At 38.0% G+C, this 12,242-nt stretch overlaps 1 protein-coding gene across 2 annotated transcripts in view; it reads left to right on the forward strand.

Moving 5' to 3' along the window:
* Positions 1-12,242, forward strand: part of LOC139953016 (netrin receptor UNC5C-like) — a 110,615-nt gene that overhangs the window by 79,284 nt on the left and 19,089 nt on the right. For both annotated transcript variants that reach the window (XM_071952403.1, XM_071952404.1), the window contains exons 2-3: positions 3,318-3,542; positions 4,049-4,165. In XM_071952403.1, the coding sequence (XP_071808504.1) occupies positions 3,318-3,542; positions 4,049-4,165 (342 nt within the window). The remainder of the gene's footprint in view (positions 1-3,317; positions 3,543-4,048; positions 4,166-12,242) is intronic.

Here is a 12,242-nt window from a genome sequence, read left to right on the forward strand (position 1 = left end):
ACTTTGAAAATGTGTTTTTAAAGATCACTAATTATTACCAAATTGGTTTTTAAAGTGTTTACTATTTGACTTGCTGACAGGGCTAAGCACTCAGGTGTTCCTTCGCTCAGCTCTTTAGACATCTCAGAGGCCAAACTCTCTCAACCCAAGCTTTCTTGACAAGTTTGATATTTATTAACAGATGGCTGATGATATAAAATGATACTTGGATGGTAACCAGGTGTGGGATGTTTAACATCATGGCATATGACAGGATCGTGGATGGTCACTTAATAAATAGTAATAATTATGGCTCCTTAAAGGCAGTGGACACTGTCGGTAATTACTCAAAATAATTATGAGCATAAAACCCTACTTGGTAACGAGTAATGGGGAGAGCATCAAACCCTACTTGGTAACGAGTAATGGGGAGACTCTCCCCATTACTCGTTACAAAGTAGGGTTTTATGCTAATACATATTTTGAGTAATTACCACACCTCTCCCGAGGTGGATAGTATAAAACATTGTGAGATCCGGCTCCCTCTGAAATGATGTAGTTTTTAAGAAAAAAGTTATCTTCCATGAATTTGATTTCGAGACCTCAGAATGAGAATTTGACGGCCCGAAATCAAGCATCTGAAAGCACACAAGTATTTTCGAGCAAGCTTTTGTGGAGCTACGCCTTTGAAGTATGAGATTCTGCTTTCCTGTTTGGGTTGTCTGCGAGTGAGGTAGATTCCCTTTTGTACAATGTCAACAACAAATTTGCGCTCAAGTATTTTCGAGCAAGGTTTTGTGGAGCTACGCCTTTGAAGAATGAGACGTTTGTTTTTCTGTTAGAGTTGTCTGTTTATGCGAGTGAGATAGATTCCCTTTTGTACAATGTCAACGTCAAACTTTCGCTCAAGTATTTTCGAGCAAGGTTTTGTGGAGCTATACGCCTTTGAAGTATGAGACTTTTGCTTTTCTGTTAGGGTTGTCTGTTTATGCGAGTGAGATAGAGTTCCTTTTGTACACTGTCAAGCTACATGCCTCTTCCATCACACCAGAGCTCAGGCACCTGTTGTATGCATATACCCTCCCAATCCCCCCTAGTCCAACCACAGAATTTAGATTGTATTACCTAAAGGTGAACTTGTTTTCACGTCTGATAAACAGGCATTAAAAAACCATCAGACTGATAGCTTGATCTCCGGACGGAAAGCGGACTTATTGACACAATTGGTGATGAGTGACAAAGTCTGACAGTTCTTACGTTTCAGTCGCGAGTATATATATATACAAACACAGTTTCATGACCCAGGCATAGTGCCATGACACTGCTTTACTATGGAATTTGTTCGCTTACGATAGCCAATCTCTGCTTACATGGTAAGCGCCAACTGTCTACGATAAACAGGCATTACAAAGTGATCTCCGGTTGGAAAGCGGATTCATTGACACAACAAATGATGAGTGACATATTCTGACAGTTCTTAAGTTTCAGTTGGGAGTATATTTATACAAATTCAGTTTCATGAACCGGGCATAGTGCCATGACACTGATTTACTGTGGAATTTGTTCGCTTATGAAAGCCATTCTCTGCTTACAGGTTAAGCGCCAACTGTCTACGATATCCAAAACGCAAATCTGTTATGTGAACTTTGCTTCACCTATAGGTAAAAAACAATCCTTGCTAAATGCAAGCATGGATTATTAGCTACTGTATGTATGTTTCACTGGGGTAAATAAAGTAACTCTGTGACATTTTGGACCTAATCCCAAACCCTGTGGCTACAGGAGGACTTAATTTAAAAGCTACCTTGAAATTATTTATGACAATCTTGCCAGCTTTCAATCGATATCCCACACTTTGAGAGAAAAGTGTAAAGCTTCGGAAAGTCTCACAGTTTAGTTACCTATTGTTAAATACTCAATGTTTAATTGAGTTACTAGTATTTGTACGACTTTTCCTCTTACTTGTATGGAAGGATGTCACGAAGAAGACAATTTATCTGGAAATTTTAAGAATACCCTTAGCAACAACATTTTAGGTCAAAGGTCACCATGAATGCTCTATGATTGGTCAATAGTTATCATGACATCATAACCCTGTTTAGTAAAGCAAAAATTAAACCCTTTACCACAAAATCTGTAGGTCAAAGGTCACCATGAATGCTTACCTATGATTGGTCAATAGTTATCGTGACATCATTATCCCCATCTGTAAAGCAAAACATTTAAATGCTTCAAGTTCCACTCCGAACCTGGATTGAATTGAAAGTAATTTACCACCAGATGGTTTCCCCGTTTTCCCCGAGTCTGTGGTAGAGGAATCGCAATTGCCCTCTGAAACTAATACGATCATCAACCCAGACCCAAGTTGGCCAGATGTGGGTGGGAAGGATGGCAAGAATTCACCCAGTGTGGGTTTGCACTTGGACTCAGGTCAGGTTCATGTGCACAGGCTGAATGCCTCATTTAGCCCCCTGTCTGTCAGTGTGTGTAATGTCATTAAATACATTTTAAGAACCTTTGATGATGGATAAGCTGACTTTGTGGTCCAGTTCCTACATGTTGCTTAACTTAAATGTTGGATTTCTACTTTACGGAAGCCTCTTGCAGTTTTCTTTTTTTAAATCGACAATCTGTTGTTGTTTTGACGGAGTGTGGAGGAAGTGGATAAAAAACGAAGCTGTTTAAGTCATCAGTTGCTTTTTCAGTCAACCATTTTCCTTAATAAACCAGTTCTAGTGTTCCCAAGACATTACTCATTTATTTATGTTTTTTGCTCTCAACTACTGGCCTGGAAAACAAAACTTGATGCCTGATTGTTTCATTGATACAAGGGACATTTAAATATTTCAATGTTATACAAAGGCCTAAATTTAGTCTGCAAAAGGGCACAAAATAATTATATTTGCAAAGAGCCCTTGCATTGGACAACCTTATAAGAAAACTTTGGCGGGGAACCAAGGGTAAAGGATGGTCATGACCTTAACGTATTTTCAGACCCAAGTATGATTTTCCTAAGAAAATTTTTGCAAAGAGTTCCAAACGAATGCAGTACGTGGAACAAAGCTGTTGTAATGGCTCTTAGTTCAACAATTCTATATATTCATTTCTTAACAAACACCTTTTCTAGCCCAAAGCGCCCAATCCTAAGGCAAGTCCCCCTTTAAGAAGTCAAATAATAATTTTATTTTCAATTTTCTTTCTTTGCTCTTTCCGGACACTTTATAATACCAATTACTGAATCACCCACCGCCATTCTTGCCTTTTGTAGCCCAAAATACCCCTTTTAAAGTAGTCATTATAATAATTTCCATTTTCCATTCTTTCTTTGTTCTTTCCAGACACTTTACCAGTCACTGAATTACCCACCGCCATTCTTCCAACATTTTACACGGAGCCTGAAGATGCCTACATCATTAAGAATCGACCGGTAACCCTGTCCTGCAAGGCGCGGCCGGTGGACCAGCTTTACTTCAAATGTAATGGGGTCTGGATGGATACCAGTCGACTTGAACACCACGAAACATTCGATGATGTGGAAGAACAACTCATGGACATCAGCATTTGTGAGCAGTTTCTCATTTTGTTTGGTTTTTAATCTTAATTGGAAGTAAACGCTCCTACAATTATTGGCAATAAAAACTTATAAAGGTAGAAGTACTGCCATATTTTTGCAATAATCCATCCTTAGTTCCTTATAAATGTCTTTTCAGCTAATTGCTTTTAAGTTTCAGCTAACAATCGTTGCAAAAGGTGAATTAGGAACTAGTTAATTTGTTCATATTTATAGAAACAAACATGCCTGAATAAGGAAATAACAATATTGATATGCGATTAAGAACATTTTGTGGCTGTTCACACATTATTAGTGCTTAATTCTGGACTTGTTATTAAGTCTCAGGTAACTCTGAGAAGTCAGTGCAAAAGGTGATTTAGGAACTAGTTAATTTATTTATATATTAATAAATATGCCTGAATAAGGAACTAACAATACTGACATGCGATTAAGAACATTTTGTGGCTGTTCACTCATGATTAGTGCTTAATTCTGGACTTTCCTTTGTTCATTCAGCGATTACGAAGGAGGATGTGGAGCAGTATTTCGGTGGGGATGACTACAGCTGCCAGTGTGTTGCTTATGTGAACGAAATACCACATGAATCCAGACCAGGTTACGTCCGAAATGCATGTGAGTATGAATGGGTTCGCTGTGTCTTGCTTTCACTTATACTATATGTTTGTTTTGACGATCTGATGTACTTTTTTTGTGAAACGTTGTGAATAAACCAGTATCCCCCGGGATATAAAAAAAAAATGAATGGGTTGGCCTACTTTAAAGGCACTTGATCCTATTGGTAATTACTAAAAATTAATTATCAGATTAAAAACTTACTTGGTAGCGAGCAATGTTGATAAAGTATAAAACATTGTGAGAAGCGGCTCCCTCTAAAGTAACATAGTTTTTAGAAAGAAGTAAATTCTCATTCCAATATATTAAAAGACTCCAGGCCTGAAGCCCTTCTTGGGATCTAAAAGTACACACATTTGTATTTTCTTTCATTATTCTCTTGCAACTCTGATCACCAATTGAGCCAACATGTGTACAGATTTGTTAATTTGTAGGCATATATGTTTGGATACACCAAGCTAGAATACCGATCTTTGAAAAATACCATTTGAGGTGTCACAGTGGTAGGTTTCACTTAGGACTATCTAAGACTAGTCCTAAGTTACTAGTCCTAAGTTAGGACTAGTCCTAACTCTTTGTGAATGACCCCTGTATGCTTACCTTCGTGGAATAAACAGACTTTGAAAAAACGTTGTTGAAATAAAAACTGTTTATTTTACTTGACACTTCTATTAACTGACATAATATGACAGTTGTACCTGACTGTGTGTGTATTATTACCGTCTAATTATAGCACAAATTACTGTTTGAAACACTTTGAAGATATAATAAAACCATTGTGTCATTTAATATTGAGAAGAAAAAAAAACCTTCCAGTATTCCCACATCACAACATTCCATATTTACACTCCTAATAAGAAGAGAATGTGTATCTCCAAACTCGTGTGTTATTACTGTTTACAGACATTTTCATTTGAGTCGATGAAATGGTTGAGGAACATGAAGGTCGTGGCTTAAGAAAGCAACTCTTCACTAGGAGTGTTTTGTAAAGTCCATTGTTGCTCTGATTTCTTTCTCCCCTGCCTATTTGCAGTCCTCAGAATATTGATGAATAAGGGATATAATATAGAAGTCCTTTTCTTTACGATAAGTAAGAGACGCTCTATTTATCTTTTCACTCAGTTTTTTCTCTCTCTCTCTTCAAAGAAAGAGGAGAAACAGTCACCTCAAAAGAGCGTGCCAGGATTACTGTCACTTTATGTTTAATTGAAAACAGTGTCCATTTCTAGAGGTATTTGTTGAAGCAGATCTGATTACCCATTTTATCCACGTCCGCTTTGACGGGGCGAACAATGGACCCTCCAACGCCGTGGTTCAATTAGCCATTGAGCACGGCGAAAAGTGATACGCGTTTCTAAGTGTTCGCACACAGTGGAACCGTACATGATAGAGTCGAGCTTGCAAAAGCCGTATTACATTTCACGAGCTTCCATAACAATGGAGGTTCCACATGATGGGGGTAGGCCATCGCTGACTCCCGGGGTAGACTCATCTGGTAATTTGACACTCGTCCCAAGTTTTTTTTTGTTCTGGCTTTTGATGTTCAACAAGGGGGGCGGTGCTTTACTCTAGTTTGAAGTCACTATTAGGTGAAGCTTGTCTTAGGGAGGTGGGCAGGAAGCCGGGCGGGGATAGCTAATCCGCCAATCCTAATGATCGTGGACTACCATTCTCCACACCCCGAAATTAGTCGTCTAAAAAAAGGAAGAAAAAAAGCTTGGGAAAATATTTGAAGAGGTGAATTTGATGAGTCACGATATTGTGTGAATGAGGCTTGTGGTAGACACGGATGAGTAAATAAACACAGGGGTGATTAGAGAAGGCGTACATAAGACCCAAAGTGTGCGCGGGTGTTAATTAAGTTTACCGTCCCGTTGAGACCCGACTGCGTGAAACCATTGTTCGTCTACGCCGGTGAACCATTCTCAAATGTTTGACAGAAAACCCTCGGGATCGTTAGATCCATCATTGGCCTTGAAATTAAGTCCTGGGTCCCACTGACCCTAAGACGGAATTAAACCTAAAAGAACAAAAAAAGTGAAACCAAATACTTCAAAATGGTGTTTAAGATTATACAAACAAAGGAGACAATGAATGGTTGGGGTTCGTAATGAAAACAAAAAAGTTTGCGATAACAGTTTATTTCCTTCCTTTTATTTAATTAAGTTTAATATTTTTATGTTTATTCATTCCGCAGTGTAGATTTTTTGATTAATGAAAATTTTGAATTGACTGAAAAATCATCTCAGGGGGACACTTTGAAACCATGACAACAAGAACAGTCTTCTTGCTTTCCTTTAACAATTATTCACAACTCCCCCCCCCCCCCCATATTGAGGAAAAAATACAACAACTTGAACTTATAATAATGATATTTATAAAATATATATTAATCAAGAATAAATGTCATTTCTAAGATAAAGAAATACATCGTTTTTGTTTTTAAGAACAATCAATAATAATCATTATTACAATGAAAAGACAATAAACAGATGGTATTCACGTCATTGCAGACATTATTAACAATTCTGCACCTCCCATTCCCTTAAAGACACTGGACACTAATGGTTATTGTCAAAGAACAGTCTTTTCACGTGGTGTATCTAAACATATGCATAAAATAACAAACCTTTGGAAATTTGAGCTCAATTGGTTTTTGAAGTTGCGAGAAAATAATGAGGACAAAAACACTCATGTCATACGAAGTTGTGTACTTTTAGATGGTTGATTTCGCGACCTCAAATTCTAAATCTGAGGTCTCGAAATCAAAATCGTGGGAAATTACTTCTTTCTCGAAAACTATGTCACTCAGAGGGAGCCGTTTCTTACTATGTTTTATACTATCAACCTCTCCCCATTACTTGTAATCAAGAAAGGTTTTAATTATTTTGAGTTATAATTACCAATAGTGTCCACTGCCTTTAAAGAATTTATAAAAATTGAGAAATGTTAGTAATTACAAAACAAAAGTCAATAATAAGTCTGAATGATTTCTACAGAGAAAGTTACACATTGATTTTAAGAAAGTAATATTGTTCTTCATCCATTAGTACAAAGAAGAAGTCACATGTTTCAATTGGAAAATAATTAAACGGATATTCTTACATTAACATCGTGGTGAAGAAATTTAATCTATAATTTGCATTTCTTCTGCACAACAAAAGAAACGTCCTCTCCCTTGTATATGAATCTAAAATCACTACACAATAAGGCAGGTTTTCTTGTACCAAAGTTAACATTTCCAATGGGAAAATAAGTAAACAGATTTTCTTTACATACATCATGGTAAAATTTAATTAACCACAATTTCTTCTGCACAACAAAAGACTTCATTGGGTATGAATCTGAAATCATGCACTACACAAGGAAGCATGATTCCTTAAACAGTAGTTTAAAGACACTGGACACCTTCGGTCTTCTCACTTGGTGTATCTGAACATATGCACAAAATAACAAACCTGGGAAAATTTAAACTCAATTGGTTGTCGAAGATGCACGATAATAATGGAAGAAAAGCTACCCATGTCACACAAGTTGTGTGCTTTCAGTTGCTTGAATTCGAGACCTCATGTAATCAAAATCAAAATTCAAATATTTTAGGGAGAAATAACTTCTTTCTCGAAAAGGATATTACTTCAGAGGGAGCCGTTGTTCACAATGTTTTATTCTTTCAACTATCTCTTCATTGAGCGCTAACAAACAAGTTTTTATGCTACCAATTATTTTGAGCAATTACCAATAGGATCCAGTGCCTTTAACACAAACAACAACAAAACAACTAGACTCTCTAGCGTCTTTGCCCCGCATAAATCTCAGGTCCCCAACCTCCCGACTGTGTCTTAACCACCCACGTTGGCCTCACCTCTCTTCACGTCGTCCCCCATTTCTTGAGAATCATCCAAGATGTTTTCCATCTCTCATTTCTCCAGACACTTTGCGGCTCATTACGTCCGTGTAGCAAGAGCCAATTATTATGGTGGTGGCCAAGACAAACCATCTATGCTGATTATTTATTTATTGCTTTGATTTTTTTCCTTTCAAGTGATGTGATGCTTTGACATTTAACATTGCACTTTTTGTGGAACTGAGACGAACTTGCCAAAAAACATTGTCTCATAATATTTATGATGATTAGTTGTCTCCATAATTGTCATGTTGTGGAAGCTAATCTGCTGTTTTATTTACAGTTAAAAACTAACCATGGAAATCCACTCCGCACTACTACCCCCACCCCCCCCCCCCCCCCACACCCCAACATTAACTTCTCCCCTTGCTACCCCATTCCTATCAGGGCCCAGTTTCATAGAGCTGCTTAAGCAGGAAATATTGCTTGACAATTTTTGCTAAGCAGATATGAGCAGGATACCAGTTGCAAATTGTACATGTGACATGATAGTTTGGCTGGTAACCTTACTATGGTAAGCATAGTTTTTGTTCTGCTAAGCTACCTTTTGGGCCCATGTTGTAATGGTGTGACAATCAATAGGGTTTCTGAGGATTGGTTTTGTTTTTGTTCATGAAACTATTTCGACACATATGTTGTAACCCCCCCCCCCCCCACCCAATTGGCTAGGTTGTGGAACCCAAAATATTCAACGAAAAAGGGAAATTATATTCAAGAAATGAATTTTGTGACCCTCCATTGGAGTAAAATTTTCTTTGTTAGGTTTCATGTTTCCATCACAAGAATTCTGATTTCTTTGTTGTTGAAACTTTATTTCCAGACAGTCGAAAAGCCAGTCTTAGCCACAAGTCAAATTTCAAAAGCTCATTTTCAAGTCTGAATGTTTAAAACACCTCTTTGTCTAGGGCTGCCTTTGGACAACCATTTTGTGCCAAAAAAAGGAGATCTTTTCCCGTGAACAATTGGAGAGAAATCAAACACGGTATACTTGAACAACTCTTCTTCATTTTTATAGCCTCGGAAATTCCTTTTAGAGGGAAAATGTTTGGTCTCTCAAAACTTATCTCTCTTATGGTTTGCCCCCTCCGACTCTAAAGAATTACCTGGATGGCTTTCATATTTAGTTCAATTCCTCTTTTTAGAAATACTGACAAGGCGCTTGGGCTCCTCTAATCCTGTATGGGCGTCTTGCATTACACAAACTGAATGAGCAGCAGACTCGACTTGGCCCGGTAGAAACAGGATAGGGACGGCTCATACTTGACCAAAATCTCCCCATGAGCTCTTTCACAAAAACAACTCAGGATGCGATCGAAAGTTCCTGAAAAACCTCCTCTATTTTTAGCAGCATTGCTAAATGTGTTTTTGTTTAACAAGATAATGTGCTGTATTGGTTGTTGTCAGCTCATTTCTTACCGAAAGAAAGGAGACAAATTTTTACTTCGTGGAGGAAGTCTCATCCATACAAAGTCTCTCTCTTGTTTGGCTTCTCAAAGACAACTTCATACAGCCATTAATACATCTTTGACGAGGGATGTATTAAACAATGAGCTGGGGGTTTATTTTTAGATTGAGTGGAGTATTTACCGTCAATTTATGTTGATGTGTTGGATCCTTCTTTGGTTTGCGAGAGGGGATTGCATGTTTCCTGCAACTGAAGAATGCAAGAATATTACAATTAGAAATATGTGTAAGAATTCACTTTGTTGTAAAAACAACCGATTGATTATATTCGCTGGTCAAGGTCAGGGGAATAGTCTGTCTCCTTTTTCCTAAATCAAAAGAAGTCTATTCCCTTACACAGGGAACTTAAAAACAACAAAGCCGGGCATAACATCTCACTGAAAACTGAAAACCAAGAACTGAACAAAAAAAAACATTCAAAAGCAGATATGAGATTCATAATTTTAAAGTGTACTCTTTGCAAACAGGTCCTCTTTGTAACGTTCCCTAATGGCACTATTATGGACACTATTGGTAAACTAATTATGGTTTATTTATTTATAAATTGTTTGCAAACAAACTTACTTTGTAATGAGCAATGGAGAGGTGTTGATATTATAAAACATTGTGAGAAACGGCTCCCTCTGAAGTAACGTAGTTTTCGAGAAAGAGGTAATTTCTCACTGAAATATTAAAAGATTTCAGAAGTCTTCTGTAAGGCATCTGAAACCACACAAATTTGTTCAAAAAGGGTATTTTTCTGTCATTGCAACTTTGATGACCAATTGATTACAAAGTATCACAAATTTGTTATTTTATGCATCTGATGTGGAACACCGAGTGAGAATACTGGTCTTTGACAATAACCAAAGGTGTATAGCGCCTTTAATAATGACTGTTAGATGATCCCTCTTGTCACATACAGTCAACTTTAATACAAGTATGTCCGTTTTGTTGATGTGCTGTTAAAACTTAAGATCAGAAGAGGTTTTTGATCTGCAGTTGCTTGGTTCATTGGTTATGCAATCCATACATCAAGTCTGTTAAGCATGTCCAGTACATGACTGGTCGTATATCACAAGCTCATTGGGCATGTCCACAATCAGGGCTGCTCGTAAATCATTTCCCAGGACTGCTTAGGGAAACTCAGCAGAGATAGTATCTCGTACATTCTGAAAAATCTGGAAGCCATCACATGTAGACCTTTTCTTGGCGATGAACTTCACTGAGGGAAGACAGAGTAGCGTTTGTGGAATGTCAAATTGAGTCTGATCGCTCGATTTGGTTTTTGGACGTGAATGTTCATCACAATCAAAAGCTTTCGAAGAGGTTTTAAGTGTCTGCAGGCCTGTAGGGTTTGTGTTTGAAAGGGTAAGGGCACTAAGGCATTTTCTCCTTGGATCCCTCTTAGGATGTATATGCAACCCTGATGGTTTGTGTTTTAAAGGGCATAGGCACCAAGGCGTTTTCTATTTGGTAGGGGCACCCTCTGAGGAAATTTCTAATTTCCACTGGAGCATTTATAAGGCACCAAGGCAATGACCTGGGGGCACGGGGGCAATCGCCTTTGTTGCCTCCGTGAGGCATTAGGCCTGTGTCTGTATACGATTGGTAATGACTGTATATGATTGGTAACCAGCTTAGGATAGTGCTTTACATTAGTCCCCTAGTCAATGGGCCAAGACATTCCTTTAATCTTTCTCACAGCCCTGAGCTGCCGTGGCACTCCGAAGGCTTTTTCATTCACAATATCAACCTCTACCCTCGCAGGTACCCATTTATACCCCTGGGTGAAGAGAAGCAATTATAGTAAAGTATCTTGCTCAAGGACACAAGTGTCACGACCGGGATTCGAACCCACACTCCGGTAACTTAGCATCAGAACTTGAATTCAATGCTCATAACCACTCAACCATGACACACTAAGTACTGTAGTTATGGAAAAAGATTTCACTTTTTATACCCGAAAGTTTGAATCTGTGATTTTCGGATGTAATTGGTCGCTCCAATCATAAAGCTGTAACTGCTTATGACGTTTGGATTAACAAAAGAAACATTGTAAAGTGAGATGTTCAAGGGTCTGTTTACGTTTGGTAAGGATTCTGAAAGTTAATGGCACTAAAAACTACAGAAGAAGTGCATGGTTCGAAGTACATGGTTAGTAGAAAGATTTCCCCTTTTCCCCCGGGAAGCATCTTGATTTCCTATCAAAGAATTATTCTTCCTGCGTAAGTGTAGAGTGTACTTCGAGTTGAAGATGCAGTGCAAAAGAATTTGTGTGACAAACATTTCTTGGATAATTTCTTTTGATAAGATGCAGGAGTGTTGAACTTGTTACTATTCAGCAGAGCCCCTTTCACACGAGAGCAGTTTAGCGAGGGTCACTTGCTAAATTGTAGCATGGTTGTTATTCAGCAAGACACTCCTCTATTTCTTTCTGAGATTTCCCAGGATGATTGGTACTTCAAAATAACTCGACACAACTCCAGCTTTGGAATGCTAATTTTGTACGTGTGCTGGCTTCAAATGGGGAAAGTTTATAACCAATATTGCTTCCTACTTTTTACTGGCAGTGAAATTGCAATATTTCTTCTGTGTCTGCCAAGAGGTTAACGGCACTGTGGAGAAGGGCAGAAGCTGGAGAGGATGTTGAACGATTTTTATTTTAAGAAAAAAAATGAAAATTAAGAAACAACCCAATTCAAAGGAACACGTTGCCTTGGATCGGAC

This window comes from Asterias amurensis, chromosome 21 (assembly GCF_032118995.1).
Source record: "Asterias amurensis chromosome 21, ASM3211899v1".
In the NCBI taxonomy this organism is placed as follows: Eukaryota; Metazoa; Echinodermata; class Asteroidea; order Forcipulatida; family Asteriidae; genus Asterias; species Asterias amurensis.